This window comes from Lathamus discolor, chromosome 1 (assembly GCF_037157495.1).
Source record: "Lathamus discolor isolate bLatDis1 chromosome 1, bLatDis1.hap1, whole genome shotgun sequence".
NCBI classification, from domain to species: Eukaryota; Metazoa; Chordata; class Aves; order Psittaciformes; family Psittacidae; genus Lathamus; species Lathamus discolor.
This window is the reverse complement of record NC_088884.1, coordinates 48,742,423-48,762,248: the sequence shown is the minus strand read 5'-3', so window position 1 is coordinate 48,762,248 and position 19,826 is coordinate 48,742,423. Positions and strand designations below refer to the sequence as shown.

General features: G+C 39.6%; 1 protein-coding gene across 8 annotated transcripts in view; it reads left to right on the top strand.

Moving 5' to 3' along the window:
* POC1B (POC1 centriolar protein B) overlaps positions 1 to 19,826 on the top strand; it is a 70,714-nt gene that overhangs the window by 26,036 nt on the left and 24,852 nt on the right. The window contains exons 11-12 of one of the 8 annotated variants that reach the window (XM_065670012.1): positions 13,059 to 13,121; positions 14,513 to 14,606. The exons of the other annotated variants lie outside the window; for them this stretch is intronic. Of the exons in view, the coding sequence (XP_065526084.1) occupies positions 13,059 to 13,097 (39 nt within the window). The 3' untranslated portion in view covers positions 13,098 to 13,121; positions 14,513 to 14,606. Of the gene's footprint in view, positions 1 to 13,058; positions 13,122 to 14,512; positions 14,607 to 19,826 lie in introns of those variants that run through there. 8 annotated transcript variants of the gene reach the window in all.

Sequence of the window (19,826 nt, the reverse complement as noted above, 5' to 3'; positions counted from 1 at the left end):
AGGAAAAAAGAGGCTTATAAAAAATGGAAGCAAGGACAGGCGGCCTGGGTAGAGTACAGGGATGTTGTCCGGGATGCTAGGGACCAGGTTAGGAAGGCTAAGGCCCAGTTAGAATTAAACATGGCTAGGGATGTTAAGGATAACAGGGAAAGATTCTATAGATACACAGCGAATAAAAGACAGACTAGGAACAACATAGGCCCCCTGAGGAATCTTTCAGGAGAACTGGCTGCACAGGATTTGGAGAAGGCTGAGGTTCTGAATGACTTCTTCGCCTTGGTCTTCACTGGCAAAGGCTCTGACTGCACCACCCAGTTCTTAGAAGGCAGATGCAGGGACTGTGAGAATGAAGACCTTGGGCCCACTGTAGGAGAGGATCTGGATCGAGACCATCTTCAAAATCTGAACATGCACAAGTCCGTGGGACCTGATGGAATCCATCCGCGGGTCCTGAAGGAGCTGGCGAATGAAGTTGCTAAGCCACTGGCCATCGTATTTGAAAAATCATGGCAGTCAGGTGAAGTTCCCGACGACTGGAAAAAGGGAAATATAACCCCCATTTTCAAGAAGGGGAAAATGGAAGACCCGGGGAATTACAGACCAGTCAGTCTCACCTCTGTGCCTGGAAAAATCTTGGAGCACATTCTCCTGGAAGACATGCTAAGGCACATGAAAAACAACAAGGTGCTTGGTGACAGCCAGCATGGCTTCACTAAGGGGAAATCCTGCCTGACCCATCTGGTGGCCTTCTATGATGGGCCTACAGAATTGATGGATAAGGGTAAAGGGTAAAATCTACCTGGACTTGTGCAAAGTGTTTGACACTGTCCCACACAACATCCTTGTCTCTAAATTGGAGAGACATCAATTTGATGGATGGACCACTCGGTGGATAACGAACTGGCTGGATGGCCACACACAGAGTTGTGGTCAATGGCTCAATGTCCGGCTGGAGACTGGTAATGAGTGGTGTCCCTCAGGGATCAGTGTTGGGACCGGTCTTGTTTAACATCTTCGTCGCTGACATGGACAGTGGGATTGAGTGCGCCCTCAGCAAGTTTGCCGATGACACCAAGCTGTGTGGTCCAGTTGATACGCTGGAGGGAAAGGATGCCATCCAGAGGGACCTTGACACGCTTGTGAGGTGGGCTGATGCCAACCTTATGAAGTTCAACCATGCCAAGTGCAAGGTCCTACACCTGGGTTGGAGCAATCCCAGGCACAGCTACAGACTGGGCAAAGAAGAGATTCAGAGCAGCCCTGCAGAGAAGGACTTGGGGGTGCTGGTCGATGAGAAAATGAACATGAGCTGGCTTCAGTGTGCGCTCGTAGCCCAGAAAGCCAACCGTATCCTGGGCTGCATCAAAAGGAGCGTGACCAGCATGTCGAAGGAGGTGATCCTGCCCCTCTACTCTGCTCTTGTGAGACCTCACCTGGAGTATTGTGTGCAGTTCTGGTGTCCTCAACATAAAAAGGACATGGAACTGTTGGAACAAGTCCAGAGGAGGGCCACAAGGATGATGAGGGGACTGGAGCACCTCCCGTATGAAGATAGACTGAGGAAGTTGGGTCTGTTCAGCCTGGAGAAGAGAAGGCTGCGTGGAGACCTCATAGCAGCCTTCCAGTACCTGAAAGGGGCCTATAGGGATGTTGGGGAGGGACTCTTCGTCAGGGACTGTAGTGACAGGACAAGGGGGAATGGGTTAAAACTTAAACAGGGGAAGTTTAGCTTGGATATAAGGAGGAAATTCTTTCCTGTTAGGGTGGTGAGGCACTGGAATGGGTTGCCCAGGGAGGTTGTGAGTGCTCCATCCGTGGCAGTGTTCAAGGCCAGGCTGGTTGAAGCCTTGTGTGGGATGGTTTAGTGTGAGGTGTCCCTGCCTGTGGCAGGGGGGTTGGAACTAGATGATCTTGAGGTCCTTTCCAAACCCTAACTATTCTGTGATTCTATGATTCTACAGCCTTTTGGTCGTACTTCTACTGGAAGAGCACTGTTGAAATGCCTAAAAATCTTTCTTTAATCAGGTTGCCAGGTTAATTTACGAATGTCCTATCTATACCTACTTAACTCTTTTTGAAGTGTTTTGCTCAAGCTTAAGCCATTCTTCTGTCCTGACATGCAGAGAGAAAAATGCACTCTGCACTTAGGTATCTTTAAGGGTTCTTGTTCTGTGTCTTTATCTCTCAAGGCTGTGACACAGCAGGGCCTTAAGGGTTATTTACAAAACACTTTGGCAAGTGTCTGGACTACTGGAAGCAGCTAATAAACATGTTTAGTTTTTCTGCTGAAGAAGAGAGATACAGCCTTTCTCAAATCACTTTCTCAAGTACTCAAAGACCAGCTTCTCTGGGATAAGTAACTACAGTGAAGCTTTTGAGCATCTGTGATGAGTTCCCTAAAGCTCCCTGAAATATCTTCAGGGAGATTGGAAGTCTGTACAAAACCTTTATAAAGTTTTGTTCAATGACTATCAAAATTCCTAATGGTAAGGTGATGGTTAAGTGTGCAAACTCCCATAGATCTCAAGCTACTCCTGGGAATGGGAGAAAGTGTTCTCCCTATTGAGAATATCTTCTTCAGCTATTGGAACTGTGTCCTGTGCTGCTGGTCATAGGAAATATGCTATTACTGCCCTTAAGGTGACTTGTGACAGAGCAGAAAGGTATTCGTTTTCTTCCCCTCTCTAAAGATTTGTTAATAAAAATGATAGAGCAGTATAGGTTGAGAGGGATGTCTGGAGTGATTTCATCTAATCCCCCCCTTAAAGCAAAGACAACTTGGATCAGGTTCCTAAAGGCCTTTCTACCTAAAGGTGATTCTGCCACCTCTCTTGGCAGTTTGCTCTAGTGTTTGACTGGTGAAAATGTATTTATTTTTTTTCATAATATGTAGCTAGAATTTCCTATGTTCCAGCATGCCTGTTGCCTCTAATTCTATCACAGTGGTCCTCTAACAAGTGTCTGGCTCTGTCTTCTCTCTAGCCACACATTAGATGTTTGAGATGGCAGTAAGGTCTCTCTGTATTCTTCTTAAGGCTGAATAAACCTGATTCTCTGCTTTTTCTTGTGTATCATGTGTTCCAGCCCCCTCACCATCTTGCTCGCCCTCTGCTGGACTCGCTCCAGGATGTCAGTGTCTCCTGCATTGAGAAGCCCAAAACAGGGCACACAACTGCAGATAATTAGGGTGCAGCTCAGCATCACTGTCATCTCTTCTTGATAACAGTCTGCCTGGAGATTTGAAAACCAAATATTTAAACATGCAACAGTCTTGATTCTTTACTGTGAATTTAAAATATATGTTTAGATATTTTCTTAGCAAATCATTTTTATTTTGAGCTTTATCTGTATGAGGAAATACTGGTATTATCTCTTCCTTCCACTCCTCCTCTTCTTTTCAAGGAATTTTAATTTGTTGCTTCATCAAACCCAACAGCCCATGACAACTTCCACATTTAAAAAGCCTGCTTATGTGAGGTTTTTAAATTTACTTGCATTTTCTTGCTTCAGAGGTTAAGCCAAGACATGCAGGTATGAATGTTCGCATAAGGATTTTGCTAGCAAACCCTTAAATTATTAAACTCCCTGAACTCTAAACACCTTATCTTTCCAGCTTGTGTTCTAACTTAAAGCTGTAATGCCAGTTCTCTTTGAACATGGTGAAAAACCCATTTTCGTGTAATATTCACACTGATGCACCTTCCTTTGTAAACTTAGTGAAGCAAATGTGGTAATTGTGTTGGTGGAAAAACTTGAGTGTAATCATTAGTATGGAGCTGCTTTCTTCTGGACTGTAGTACATAAACCTTAAGAATTACTGCCTGTAGTTACTGTCAGGAAAATTGCTTTGAACTTGATTAATTTATTTAGTTCTTGTATGTGTTACTGAAACCAGTATAAAGACAAGCTATATATGCTTAACTAGCAGGTATTTATGTAATGCCCTGACTTTTCTAATGGTCAACTGTGTTGCAGTTCTTAAAAATGAGGTGTATTGTAGCCTTTTACATTCTGAAAATGTTCATTGAATTGGGGTCAAGGTTTGGGGGCTGGGGGTTGTATTTCTTTCTCCATTCTATCTCACTGATGACTCTGAAAGCCTTAGTGCCTCTCTTCCTCCCCTTCTCTCTGTGTGTCAAGCAGCTTAATATTGCCTTTGTTTTCTGAACTGTTGAAAAGGAAAAATGGGAACTCCTGTTTCCCTTTGGGACTGTTTTCTTCTGTTTCATTCTCTGATTTTACTTTTAGTTTTGAGGGAGGTTAGGTTTTTTCAAGTCTGTAAGGCAGTACATCGGTAACCTCTGGTCCCTGATAAGCTGTTGGTAACAAGGGAAAGTTGATGATGTCTCAGTAGTTTTTACTGACAGCAGCAGGAAATCACTGTAGAGGCTCTCTAATGTTCCATCCCCTGACCTTGCTCATGTAAACAGGATTTGGAGGAAGCAAAGCAATGTACTGCAATCTGGAATTCAGAATGTCTGCGCTTGTTGGGAGATGTTTGCTGTTCTTTCTCTTCCAATGCTAGTTAACACTGAAAACAAGACATGTTTATTGTTCATTTACAGTACGATTTCTACGAAGTTAAGACTAGATTAATTATTGGAAGGGGAAAGATAAGGATTGTTTCTGTTTGGAGCCAGAGGACCATGCTGTGTTTTAAAACAGAATAAATCTCCTTTCCCCCCTCAACTTGTAAAATATGTTAAAGCAAATAAGAGCATGTGCAACTTTTATTTCTCAGTGTAATACACTGTTAGTTTACTGCATTTGTAGTGGTGTCTTGATAATGAAAAAGTAGATGTATCTGTACTCTCAATTTATCCTATGCACACTGCTTCACCAGTATGTATTTCAGGGTTTAGGTATTTCTGACACCAGTTTTTCTGCCTTTAATTTGAGCACAACCAAAAAACCCCAAAACCCCTAACCTAGAAAGCACCTTATATATTTTGCAAAGAGAGCAATTATGAATGCAAAATCTGCATCTGTTCTTCCATTTCTGTATACATGAAGTCTTACACAGCTATTGATTTACATCCTTTCTTGGCTCCAGCCTTACATGGAAATAAATACTAACTGTCTTCAGTGAAGTTAAGGGGAGGGGAAAAGGAAGATAGAAAAGAATAGGAATATTATACACAGATCATCTCCTCTGGGGCCCAAGTCTTAATTCAGAAGGGAACAGCCAGTAGAATAAAACTCATATGGCACTTCACTGTGCACAATGGCTGCCCTTACTGCTTGTCACAGTTCATCCAAAAGCACAACAGCTTTCTGTAGTTCATGGATATCAGGTTTGCTTGGGACCTCAGACATTTAGCCTTTCACTTCAGCTCTGCATGATATTCATGCATTTTTCTCTACCAAAGGAAAGTTCTGGCACTATCTCTTTGAGAGGAAGACTGGAATCATTGTCCTCCATGAAAAAGAGAAAAATGTCCTGCTTGTGTTCCTTGTCCAAAACTCAGTTGCCAATTAGAATGAGCTCTGTATTGAGAAGTGATTGCACCAGTAGAAGGGCTTTGATAAAAATTGACAGGTCCCAGCCTCTCCCATCACCTCACCTTCCTTGCTCCCAGATAGAGAAGAAAGGCCACTCCCTGAATAGCTATAGACTTTTCTTCCATATACTGCCGTTCTTCTGATTACAAGTAAATGCATATTAGAATGAACTGCCAATTCCATGAGCTGAAGTCCAGATCACAAGCATGGAATGAAAATAGGGAATAATGTGTAGGTATCCTGTTTCTCCAAAGTATCCGAGATAAAACTGTCTGCACCTTTTCCATCGATTAGCAAAACTCTCAAACAGGCTCTGAATCTCTGATGCTGGGTCTTGTAAAAACACGGAATAAATGCTGTACTAGAGGAACTCAGAAGTGTTCAGTGCAGCTGAAGAAAAAGAATTTGTAAACTCTGCTTTTTTGTCTTTACAAATGAATCCTTCTCTCTGTCCAGTCTTGCTCTTAGACAAGCAATTTCTGGTGTTATCCTGGCTGACAGCCCACTCCAGACAGAACTTCCCCATTTCTTGCAAGCGATGCGTGTACAGTGTGTGGGGCTGGGGGAAGAAGATAGGCTGCCTTCTCACAACGGCTCTGCAGGTAGATATTCAGCTGATCTCAGGGGAGGAAAGTCTCCCATGTCTCCTAAAGGCTACATCACGAGGCAGTAGAGACAGCGTTTCTGTTGCCTACTTATGGACCTTCCAAAAAATATATTGTGTATGCGAACAAAATAGCTCATTTTCTGTCACAAATGCCAAAAGGGCTTGGTATATTGAACAGTAGATTTAGAAACTTGCATTTTGACCCTCTGTGGAGGTGCAGGTATGTTTAAAAAGATTTGCGTACTTAATCTGAAAAGCTTTGACACCAGCAGCATCAAATAACACTTAAAGATCAGATACATGAAGGTGAACACAACATTTATAATAAAAGAAGAATGCGATCCTAATGGCTCTTGTGTTTTGCAGTGACGCTATTCTAGCACAGCGTGTAACTGCTGGTTTACAAGGACAGAATAGGAAATGTGTTGTGCCGCTACATAATTGGGTAATAATACTGTCTTGATGTTCCTTAATAGGGTTCATTATCTTCTTTGGGTGAACTGGAGCTTGAGAGAGAGTCAAGTTTTTCATTGGAGACAGAATTCTGAATTTGGGCACTAGAGAGTGCAAGAATATAATATTTCCTATACTATTTTTAGTCTGCTTTCCTGAGGAAATGTACCTTATGAGATAGTACTGTTTATTTGTCTGCCTCTATCCTATCTCCCTAATAATTTTTTTATCAAATTGCTTGTAGGATTTTTTCTGTTTTGTAACCAAGTTTGGAAATGAGTTGGTAGAATAAGGAAATGTGGTGCTGCACTAAAGCAAAAGCCAGTGGGATTTGACGCTAAATTCACTGATATGGGACTAGGCACAGACTAGTTACTGGTAACCTGTCCTGTAAGAGTGTCAGAGCACATACAGAGGAAGCTTGAGTTGGTATGGGACAGGAAACTCAGGAGAGGGACCTAACAGGAAACTAAATCTGTGCACACACAATGCCAGTGTAGTTATATTGCTTTAGCCTATAGTGACACTGTGGGCAACTATCCTATGAAAACAGGCTGAGATTGTTGTTCAGCCTGAAGAAGAGCAGGCTCTGGGGAGACCTCATAGCAGCTTCCAGTACCTAAAGGGGTCCTACAGGAAAACTAGAGAGGTACTTTTTGCAGGGGCATGTAGTGACAGGACAAGGGCAGATGGCTTTAAACTAAGAGAGTAGATTAGTAAATTTTAAATACTATGAGGGTGCTGAGGTGCTGGCACAGGGTGCCCAGAGAATCTGTGGCTGCCCCATCCCTGGCAGTGTTCAAGGCCCAGGTTGTACGGGGCTTGGAGCAACCTGGTCTAGTGGAAGGTGTCCCTGCCCATGGCAGGGGGTTTGGAACTGGGTGATCTTTAAGGTCCTTTCCAACCAAACCATTCTGTGATTAAATCAACACTATTAACAGATGCCACCCCTAGACTACAGGTACTGTTTTGTAAGATAACTGGCTCCTGTAGATGACTTTCAGAACTGGCAGTATTTTACTTTGCTAGGGTCTTAGTTGTGGCAACAGTGCAGTACTTCAGGAATGCTTTTCAAGTTGATCTATGTCTGTATATTTTCCTTTATCAAATCAGCACATTTCTGGGAACTAGAGGGATGGAAGTTCCAGGTATTATTTTTCTTTCAACTTCCTGAGATACTGTATGAGTACACTCTGACCTTGTCTGCCCAAGCAGTGTTTTCCCCTACTCCGGCTGGGAATCTAAGCTGTATTCACAGTTCTCACAGCTGATTCTGTGGCATGCAGAAAATGCCCGACAGCTATCAGCCCACACATCCAATAACAACTGGTTCCTTCCTCTTCCTGGGGAAGAGTAACATCCTCTGAGAAGAAACGTCCCCCGAGGAATGCAGGAACAGCAGCAAGCCTTTCACACAGGAAATTACTAATATAGCACTTGTAGAAAAGTGTTTCTGTCACTTGGATTGTCAGCCTGTAATGAGCTTCCTGCTGACCTAGATGATGATTTACTACTGATCTAAATGCCATTTGTGAGTCATTTAGCTTAATGGAAGTTAATGAAGTTAGCATTCAGTAGCTCTGTTACCCTGTAAGCACCTGTCTTAACTTTTTTAGTGCAGTAGAACAAGTTAAGTTTTGCGCTTCTTAGTGTTCACAGGACTTTAATAATAATTCTGAGACTGCAAATTTTGTGGGACTGAGAAACAAGGGAATGTTTAGTTCATAGTGTGTGACTCTATCAGGGAAGGTTGCAAGCCTTTATTTTTGTTTATCTTAAGCTGAATAATAAAGCTGAGCTGTAGATCGAGCATGTCAGAAAGCAAGATGCTAGAGCAAAAATACTGCCCTTCAGTTACCCTTTGTTCTTAAATACTACTGGAGCCTAAGTTTAGCACAGCATGCTTGCAACTGTGTGGTAGAGCCCTGAATATAGAGTGAAATATAGATATATATATCTAAGCCATATGTTATTCAAAATGGTTAATGAGAGTTTGTTAGGAAAGCAAACACTTTAATACTGTTTAAATCTTTCCTTTTTTCTCCTAAGTGACAGTGCTTGAACAAGGACTAGCAAATTCTATTTATCACTAGGATTAAAGTGATCTCTAAACCCAGAGGGTGCTTTCTGCCTAAAAGCTTGTTTGAGCATTTTTCAAATACATCAACTGTTCTAATACAGCACATCTCTCCTTGCAAACCTTGCTGCATTGCTTTCTAGTTTGCTGTTAGAGATGCAGTTACTTGCTTCATGTGAGATAATGGAAACACTGAGTCAGATCCAAAAATGACATAGGTTGCTTAAAGCAACACTGAGAGACTGAGACTTCTCAAATAGAATTTGGCACCAAGGGCAAAAATGTTCCTTCATCAGATAGATGTCTGATAGAGAAAAACTTGGAAAGCATCTTGCGTCGTACCTTCTACCAGTGTAGTTTTGAGGAAGAAGCAGAAATTGGGGAGGACAGGATGATTTCACAGTCATTTTAACTTAATGACTGTTCTTGTCTGGTTAATTCCATCCAATTCTCTGATCTGCTCAGCTATCCAAACATTAATTCTAGCACAAAAGAAATAATGAGAAACAATTATATGGCGATTAAGTAGGAGGTTATTGTTGGCTGTAACCTAACTGAGGTTGAGCCATGTCCATGGAGCCATCTATCCAATGTGATTGTGCTGTAACATATACAGGTGTGTTACATGCATGACACATCTGAGCATCATCTTTCCTATGATGCCGTGAAAAAATCTTATCAAAGAAGGTGGTACTAATGGTTTCTTTTTGTTCAGGCAGTTGGTGTGTTGGATTCAGTTATTTTTTCAGCCTAAGAGGGATTCAGCTTGCTTTGTTCTGTTTGCATGGCTAAACAGCAGGTAACAGCGACAGAGGCTGAATGCAGGCAGCTCCGTCCTTCATACTTGAATTTGAAGCAGTGTAAAGTAACAGTTTAAAGTATATGGCGTTAGAGGAAAGCAAGTGAGAAGCAGTGTGTGGCTAGTGATTAAAGGTGTTCTTCTGGAAGAGAAACGTTGGATTCCATTGCTGTTATGCATTTTGCAATAAATAGCATTTGGGGGGAAAAGAAAAGAAAAAAAGAAGCTTGGGTTAATGGGAGAAAGAGAGGTGGAGAGAGACGCATGAAGAAACGCTAGCTAGATAATTGACTTTATACTGCATTGCAACCTAAAATGTATAAATTAAGATTGTAACATACAAATTATGGATTAAAAAAAGAAAATACTTCTGTTAGGAACAGTTTGACTAGATACTAGGGAGGTCTTTGCTTTGACAATTTCTTTTCTCAACTGTATTGATTTGCTTGACATTAGGCCTTACATCTTTGCTATATATGTCCTAAATCAACTTTTCAGTGTTTTTCTCTGGCACAATTCTCAAGCTGACTGTGACCTATCACCACATGATTACCCTGTTTATCCTTCCTAACTACTGATAGAATGTCAGCTTCCTCACTCCCCCTGGTATTTCTCCATTATTCCGGGATATATTAAAAATCAACATCATTAGCTTACTTGTTAAGTTATTTTAGAACTATTGAGTTCAAACTATGTAAGCTAGGATTTAAAAATATTTATATGCAGTGTAAATTGTTTAACATTCTTTTTTCCTATGGTTGGAATAGAAGGTATTTTGCCAGAAATACATTTACATTATTATCTTCCAAAATGGCAGATAAAAATACTTCATTAACAACTTAAAAAAATCCTGCATCACTCTTGAACACCTCTAGCTAATAACCATGCCATTGCTAGGAATTTTGTTCATGATACTTGTATATTACAAATAATGCTTGAGTGACAGGAATTACGTAGTCTTGCTTCCTACAAATCAATGTTTCATAGCTGGTTGTAAAGTTTTTTTTGAAGCTTTTCCCTTGCTTTGAGGTAATTCTAAGTCGTTTCTCATGCATCCTCTTGTCTCCAGTAATGTGTAAACTTATGTCGGAGCCCTTTTCCCAATGGGAGTACTTAACTGATTTCTCTCCTTGAGCTAGCAGTCTGTTCTCAGGAAACTTGTATGAAATCGGCTCCATCTAGAATATCTCTTTCTCCATCAGGCCCTCTTAAATCTGCAACAAGTTCAAAACGTAAAAGTGAAGCGTGGGTACAAGCAGACAGAAATTGCCTCAGCATTGTTTCCTTAGAAATGTGGGGTAAAATGTCCACTTTATTGCTTCTTATTCTAGCGGCTATAGGGTTTTTGCTGTGGTCTTCAATTATCCTGATCAGCAGTGTTTCACCACTTCTGATTTATGATCGTTTGTGTTATTTTGCCTTTTACAGTTGTAAAAAGCAACAGTATTTTATCTGTGAAGGCTCTAAATCCCCAACAGGAATTTGGTATTTAGGACTGGAATGCCAGCTGTTGATCTGGGATTATAGTGCCAACTGCTTTCATTTTTATTGTCATTTTAACATCAAGTGTGGAGTGTGGCACACAGTAGGGATATGCCTTCCTTCATATCCCAGTGTGTGGCATCTTCACTTCTTGAGTAGACCACTACCTGTCATAACTGATATTGTACAATTGATTACATGCTGTTTTACTCTTCTCTGCAGTTGCAAGCACAGAATCGGCCTTAATAAAACAAAACGTATAAAGGAGACATACAGTATGATATTCTGGTTTACATGTCTTTTAGCATAGTTGCAGTTCATTTTTCTTACCTGTACCACAGTGGTTAGTATTTAATGCAGTTTTCATTAATGTAATTTAGTGAAATATTTAAATATTATTTATATCTTTATCTTTCTTTTAATTCAGTTAAATCTCTAATCCAACTCTAACCCATACAACAAGCTATTTACAGAAATGTGCTTTACTTTCAAAGAAAGTACCATGTGGACATGAGCACAGGGGAACTCGAGCACATTTCAGAATCTGAGCTCCTATTTTTAGCAGGAGTATCTTATATGTAAGTGTTAATGTGCTTAACGTTATTGGTCTCTAGAAAAGATTTTTGTTAATGTTGTCTGTTATTAGAAATTGTTTTCCTTAAGATGCAGGGACATAAGTGACATGGGACTACCATTGATGCTGTTTCTAATAAGAGTATGGGAAATGGTATATCCACTTGTACCCTGCATGGGGACACAGTTCCAGAAACTGTTGCTATCACTAGGCTGCTGCTGGTGATAATAAATTCTCAAAGTAATGTTCCTTTCAGAAGTTTTAAAAGATCATAGTATTAGTACAAATAAGGGACTTTTTTCTATAAGCAGAAATGTTACAGAAAGAGTGCAACTTAGTCATCATTACAAAATAAGAGGGCTTTAAGTTGAACCCCTGGGGATTCTTATAATTTCTGTTATGTTGCTTGGTAAACAAATGGCAAGCAGGAATAGAATAAAAGTTTTCAGTTTCTCTTGGTCTTCTGATTTCCAGACCAGACATGCAGTAGTTTAGTGAGATACAGTGATACAATCAAGTTCTACTCTTGTGCTTCAGCTCCAAGCTTTACATGCATTGTGGTTTTCCCACAAAGAGAATACTAAAGTTAATCAATACTTTTAAGTTTGGCTGTTCAAAACAAACAAAAAACTCCCAAACATGCTACAAGTGCTAGAAATGTAGCAGCAAACTTAACTAAATATGGAATGTGTGCAGAAGAATTGTGTAGGAGTTTAACAAATTAATTTAAATCTGGGGGGATGTATGAATAAAGTAATACACTGTGACCTGTTAACATTAATCTTCAAATGGTAAACCTTTGATTTAGTGTTTTCCATTTACTTTCCTAATATATATGTACACAGAGTTTTAAAGCCTTGCATGTTACAGAGGACAGAGCTGTCCTCTATTCTAAGGTAAGAAGACACTGTAAGGTGTTTTACATAAGTGTGTGTATGGAACATATCCATGTAGGTATACACACACAGAAAAATATATATGTAGCCTTTTATATATATCGTTATATTCTGAGGAGATATTTCTTTGTGTATGCATTTATTTTCTTTACTGCCTTATGTGATGGTATGCTTTTTTATGAAAAAATCATAAATTACATTATTTTTTACTTTTATATATTAAGTGGAGAGATGTGCCAATCCACAGGTTCTCAGAACCTCTTCTATGCAAAAGATGCTACTCCTTGCTGAATGAAGGAGTAAGTATTGGTCTTGTTTCTTCTGTGTTGTGCACGTATCTGCTTGTAATAGCTCAGCTTTTCTGGTCACATAAGCATCACCACAGAGAACAGAAACTGTAAGTCAATATTTTTCTTGTACCAAGAAAGAGTAATAAGGTGTGACTGCAGGAACACAAAGTTGTGGGTTGTCATGGACACTAGACCAGGTTGCTTCCCTTCTGCCATGTTTGCCAATTGCCTCTGCAGCTTGGTGGCGAAGGAATCCTTTAAGAATCATGAGATAGAGCTTCCTCATGTTGTCATTACAGCATTTTGCTGCTGAGAGAAGAATGAGTTTTTACTAGATTTATTTAATTTTTAAGTCCCTCTTCTTTTTTGGTTTGACAGGGAGGAAAAGCTGATGGCAAAGCTGTATCATGTCACTAATTAATCAGGATCTTAACCCACAAGGTATTCTCACACAAAGAACTAAGGAAAAAATGGGGCTTTCTCGCAGCGTCATTTGTGGAAGTGGAGAACAAACACCTACATTTTAGCTGACTACTTTTGTTCTATATTTAGCCGTATTTATTTTAACTAAATTCAACAGGATTGTGGATGTGACCATTGTGATATAACAGCATCTACAGAGGCAGAAATGGGAAGGATTTATGCTTTTACTTGGCTAGAACATAATCATAAACTAAGTTTTGTCTATATTTATGCTATTTAAAATAAAAATAGTCATAAAAGAAATTCATCATAGGAGGTGTTGTCAGTTCTAAAATAAGAGATTACTCAGTGAGTATGGTATAGATGCAAACTCCTTTTACCTGATGAATGGATTCAGTGATCAATACCTCTTCTAGTAGTATGTTCCTATGAAATCTAAGACTAACATGTTCTTGGAAGTGTAATTCACAGAGTGGGCCACTATTCCTACCCTTTCCCCCTGCCACGACCACCCAAATTCATTCAGAGTGATGTTGCCATTTATCTCATGCTGACAGTCACGTCCAATGAGATGTTAATTTTTGTCACTTTAGGAAGGAATTGGCTAAAATACAAACACTAAGTGTCAAATAGGAAGAAGATACATCTTAAGAGCCTGGTAGCTAATAAATTGCTTGAGCAATGAAACCCACTGTCCTGGCTTAATACAGAGAGATATTTTATTCTTTTTTTTTAATTTAATTCTGATTTTAATGAACTGGCAGAGCTGCAGAACATGTTCTTAAATCAGTAAGGTGTTTATTTTGGTTTTCTCAAAGTTCCAACTGTCACAGCTCAACAGTGGGGAAAAAATTATGAAGCACTTCGAAGTTAAGCTATTATTGGCAACCTTAATGCTTTAACTGTAATTTTTATCATTGTGAATTCCTTTTTTTTTTTTTTTTTAATACAGCCAAGCAGAACCTTTCTACCTACCAATCTTATGTGCCAACACATTTGGCATTTTAATTGGCGCTGAATAATGTGTGTATTTTGACAGAAGTTTGTAATAGAACACTAATTAAAATAAATGATTTTTCGAGACTATGCCAGGCCACTCTAAAGTTAACAGTTCTTGGGTATTTATATGTAATTCTCAAATTTCTCAGTTCCTGCAGTTCCCTACTGCGATTTCTATCACAGTAAATCGTAAAACTCAACTGAAGTACAAAGTTGTGCTAGTGCTGCTAAAGCAATTTTCGAAAATCCCATCTGAACTAAGCTCAGCAGCACCCAGTATTGTGTTCACCTGAACAAACTGGACAGCTTGTACTAATGGTGAGCATTGAAATAGCTCAGTGTAGGCTTTTGCTGCTTTTTCCAGGTATTACATGAAACCTAACAAAAGCACATATGTTTGATTTTTCAAGGAAAATGTTGAAGCTTCATTTTCTCCTTATGGGATTCTCTATGACACCGTTGTTCAAACCTTTGTTCATCATCCACTATAGATGTAGCATTTTATTAACAAAAACGCTGGTCAAATGCTGAGGAACAGTATTCCTGTATTACATAGTAAAATACTTTTTTCCTGGCTATGTATTTTTTTTTTTCTCCTCCCTAATAGTAGTGTCTGGCTTCCCAGCAAAGTCTTCAAGCTCTTGTGCTGGCCCTGTTACATACAACTTTGGACTCAGTAGAGCTGGATTGCTAACTTTGTTTCTAATGCTTTTTACTCCGTAATATTTTCTTGTAAATAATTTGGATAAGACTGTTTGCTCCATAGAAGTATGAGTAAAACCCCTATGGTATTTGTCAATAGCCACCCAGTCAAGCAATATACCCTTGTGTTGTTACCTCTGCTCTGAAGGGAAGTCAAAGCTGCTACATCTCAGCTAAAAAGCAAAGATTTCATAGAATCAGAATGGTTTGGGTTGGAAAAGACCTTAAAGATCATCCAGTTGCAACCCCTTGACATAGGCAGAGGTACTCTTTACTCGACCAGGTTGCTCCGAGCCCTGTACAACCTGGCCTTGAACGCTGCCAGGGGATGGGGCAGCCATAACTTCTCTGGGCAACCTGTTCCAGTGCCTCACCACCCACACAGTGAAGAACTTTTTCCTAATGTCTAATCTAAGCCTACCTTCTTTCAGTTTAAAATTATTCTGCCTTGTCCTGTCACTACAGCCCCCTATAAAAAGTCACTCTCCAAATCTCTTGTACACCCCTTAAGGTACTGGAAGACAAAGTCTCCCCTGAGCTTCTGAGCTTTCTTTTCTCCAGGCTGAAGAAGTCCAACTCTCTCAGCCTGTCCTTGTAGGAGAGGTGCTACAACCCTCTGATCCTCCTACAGACTTGCTCCAACAGATCCACATCCTTCATATGCTGGGAGCCCCAGAGCTGAAGTACTCCAGGTGAGGTCTCACAAGAGCAGAGCAGAGGGGCAGGATCACCTCCTTCAACCTGCTGGTCACACTTCTTTTGATGCAGCCCAGGATACGGTTGGCTTTCTGGGCTGTGAGCACATGCTGAAGCTGGCTCATGTTCAGTTTCTCATTGACCAACATCACCAAGACCTCCATAGGGCTGTTCTCAATCCATTTGTCCCCCAGTCTGTATTTGTGCTTGGAATTGCCCTGACCCAGGTGTAGGACCTTGCACTTGGCCTTGTTGAAATTCATGGGATTTGTACTTGCCCATCTCTCAAGCCTGTCCAGGTCCCTCTGGATGGCGATGTGACTGTGAAATCTTTGTATAATGGGAGGCAAGCTAGGTTTGTCTATGCAATAAAGTTTTATTGGCATGAGTTATGTTGGTATGAAGTACCAAAAAAAATAATTCAAACCATAGCACTGACACTGTTACCCTGGCAAAACCCATCAGTGCAGGTGCAGCTGTGCCAACAGAAACAAGCTTCTCTTGGGTTTGATTATAACTTTTAAAGAAGGTTGTTTGTAGATAATGTATGAGTATATACTTATGTATGGGCTGGGAAACAGATCTTCTGTGCTACTTCTACACCAGGGGGCTCTGCTAACGTAGTATGTGTATGTGCAGGAAGGGAGGCTCTGCAGTGTAGAGACTACACCAGTTCTGTGCAGCAGTCTCCCACCCTTGGGAAGCATCAGGCCCCTGGGCTTCGGAGATGGGAGCACAGAGACCACAGCTCTTGCTGACTTTCTGCAGGGTTTAGGAGGTGGTTACTCATATACTTCAATCCTTTTCTTTGTCCTGGCAGAGTCTGTCTTTTCAGGATTTTGTCTTCAGTAGTTTTTTGTTCATTCTTATTGAGAGGTGGGGTTTAAGACAAAGTGTGTTCCTTTACCTCTTCTCATTACGTACAGTGTAACTTGATCAAGATCGGTTTTGCCCCAACAGGTTAAGTAGACGAGATGCTTGTCTAAGAGAAATCAGTCACATATTGTAAAGTATATGATTTTTTCCCTAGGCGTAAACATGCCTTCAAGAATGAGAAATTCCTTTGGGTTTGTTGAATGATCTCTTTTCATTGTAAATTCATTTTGAACAATACCAATGAATATACTAGGTGACTTTGTCAGCTCTTTGAAGGAGATAGATGAGGTGCTAACCTTTATATATAATTTAAGACTCCGCATGATAAATTATACTGTTACCAGCTATTGTTTCTTTGTGAAGTTCAGTTAGACTTACTTAGCTAGCTGTTGGTCTAAAGAAGAGACTTTCAGCCAGTTTCTTAAGGAGGGGAAAGAGAACAGAAAGAACTCAAGAGCAAACAATCCAGAAGAACAGCTGGCATTTCTGCGAGTAGATGTGTTCCTGGTGAAGATGCTCTGCTCTCGCTCACACTATGAGGTAACTCTGCCTCCTGCCCTCCATGTTTTTGATGCCTTCTGTAAACCTCCACAATCTACTACGTGGAGGATAGGGAGTTTCCCCACATGCTAGGAAAGTCCTAGGAATTTTTACTTCTCTTTCTATTCATTATCACTTGTAGTATGAAAAATAGTAGAACATTTTATTTATAGTATTAGAAAAGAGGCCTTGTCCATATAGGGTTATTCATTTGCTGTCATTTTTTTCACTTCTAGTATCTAATTCACTATGTTTCCAGTTAATGTTACAAGTATTCTTCCAACCCTCCTTCAGCTTTTCCCTGCCCTAGTATGGATAAGAAGATCAAGCACAGTATGTAATAAAATTTGTATTCGGACTCTATATAGGTAAAAAGAAGTTATCACTTGAAACTTTAGTGTTGATTTTAGCTATAAAATGTTCCCTTGGATATGCACACATGCAATTTAAAGTAATTTGTCTAAATTAAAATTGGCTACTTTATTTTGCAATTGTGAATAGTGGGAATGTTCCTCGGTTTTCATGTTACCTGTCTTCAGCTTTTCAAAGTTTCTTGCTGAGGCTACACTGAAGATCATATCACCTTCCTTTACCTTTACTCCATAGTGTACATATAGTTATTTTTAATGCCTGTGGAGCAAGTATTTCTATAATTTATGAAAGTGTTTGAATATGGCTTATCTGAACTGTTATATTTAGAATTGACTTCCTGGCAGGGAAATTCTTACCTGTTGAAATTGAACCTCTAATGATTTCTATCCAGTTTGTGTTGCATGTTCATGGCATTTATTGCTTGTTTTGTGGGGGAAGTCCTTCATTTTCTCCGAGGGTAGTGGTTTAATTAGAACATTTGAGGGCTCTGTGTTTTTTTTTCTTAACTTACAAGCTGTAGAGCTACTGTATTTAGTTGAAAATGCCTGTTTTGCTGAGAATGCCTGTTTTGCTGAGGAATGCATTCTGATAGTCTAGCTTGGCTATGAGTCTATATTGGTTATGAGTTTGTATCCTGATACCACAGCTCATGGTCAGGATCTAAACTGAAGTATGTGCTGCCTTCAACGATGATGCCAGTGCCACAGAGGAGGAGACCAAGTATTTCCTTGTCAGATTAGATGAGGTGCACTTACATTAAGTACTTTCAATTTTTGGTTTTAGCTTCAACATTCTTTGAAGAGCTAGAGAAGACTGAGGTGCTTAAGGAGCCACAAAAGATTGAATTTCGTATGAAAATCTGTGTTAGGGGTTGCTCTGAAAGAGGTTTGCTCAAGCTAGAAATGCTTGGTAGAGCTTTGTTTTAGATGCACTACATAGTTTAACTGTATTTTACTGCTTGAATGCAAAACTTTAGTTAAACTTTGCAAATAAACTATACCACAACTACCATGGCAGAGAGCAAGGAGCAGAAGGTTTCAGGGCCTGGCACATGGCAGGTTTTTGCTGGGTTGATTCATGTGCGTGCGAGAGGAGAGGAAATGAAGAATGCTGTCATCAGCTGAAACTACAGGGAAGTTTTCTGCAGTAGAAACTGATAAAACAGATTGTGATTTAACATACTCAGTGTTAGCCTAATAGATTAGAGAGTTCTGTTTTATGTAGATCACTTACTGACTAGAAAAAAAAACATTTCAAAGCAGTAGAAATGATCTGTGAATAATTATGGCCTAGGAAAAAAAAGAAGAGGGGAAAAAAGTCTCCCAAACAATTCAATTTAGCTTATCCACAGTGAACCATTTTTGTTCCAGGGTAGGTTCACAAGATGGAAGAAAAAGCAGTGATAATGATGGTACTGTTACTTCTCCTGAGAAGCTTCTCGTGATTTCATATAGCCAAAACCCACAGGAAATCAAGGTCTGGTAGAGGGGGAGAGTACTCTGTTATGCCTCTGATCTTTGGTCTGTTTGAGCCTAATGCCCTACTTATAACTAATTGTTTGTAGTTGTTTTAATCACAGTATCAGGAATGTTTAGTATTAGTAGGCAAATGTACCATGTGTTCAAAATTTAAAGGATTATTTTTAAAAAGCAGACCATGCCAATTTTTGTGATTCATTAGGAAGCTTACCAATATCACTTTTTCATATAAGCCCATCTTAATTATAAGATCATTAAGATACTCATTTGGAAGCTGTTGTCTAAATTTTCTGAATTCAAAGCCCTTAGAAGACTGAAGACAAATGATTTTCAGTTGAGTGACAGAGACTCTTATTTTTTTCATATCTTTTGAATATGAACAGGAGATTCTTTTTCTCTATAAATAAAACTGCTCAGGCATCTTTATAAATGGATGCATTTTACTCAGATTCTAATCTTAAACATCACGAATTGAAGGGATAGTAGAGTACACTGTTTCTATCTGATCTGTGAATGCTTCATGGAAAAACATTTGGGAATAGGCAGGGGTGATAAGGTTATGTGTAAGGATTTTACACAAATTGATTAAGTACCACCCACAGAGTTTTGGCTATTTTGCTTGACAGAAAACAAAGATGAGCAATTATGGCTTGCTGTTTGTGACATCATTTGTAAGCTAAATTTAATTTTCTGCTGAACATCCGCTGGTAATGTCATGGTAATAACTTCCTATTGATTAATTAAATCCGTTCCTTCTCCTCCTTATTTGTAACTCACGTGAATTTGCCCAAATGTGAGTCCATTTTATTACTAACGGGCTGTGAATGGAAATACTGTACACATTTTAATTTTCTTCTTAGCTTTGCTCAGAAGTAACAATTTAAAATTGATTGCCTTTTTCAAATTTATTCTCTCAAAATAAGCTGTAGCTCTGAAGTCTCTCAGAAGAGTAGTTTGGGGTTTTTTTAATTATAAGGCATATTTACTACATTGCTGGCAACATAGAATTGTTGTTTATGAATTGGTAGTATTTAAAATACTTTAGAAAAGGGGCTAATTT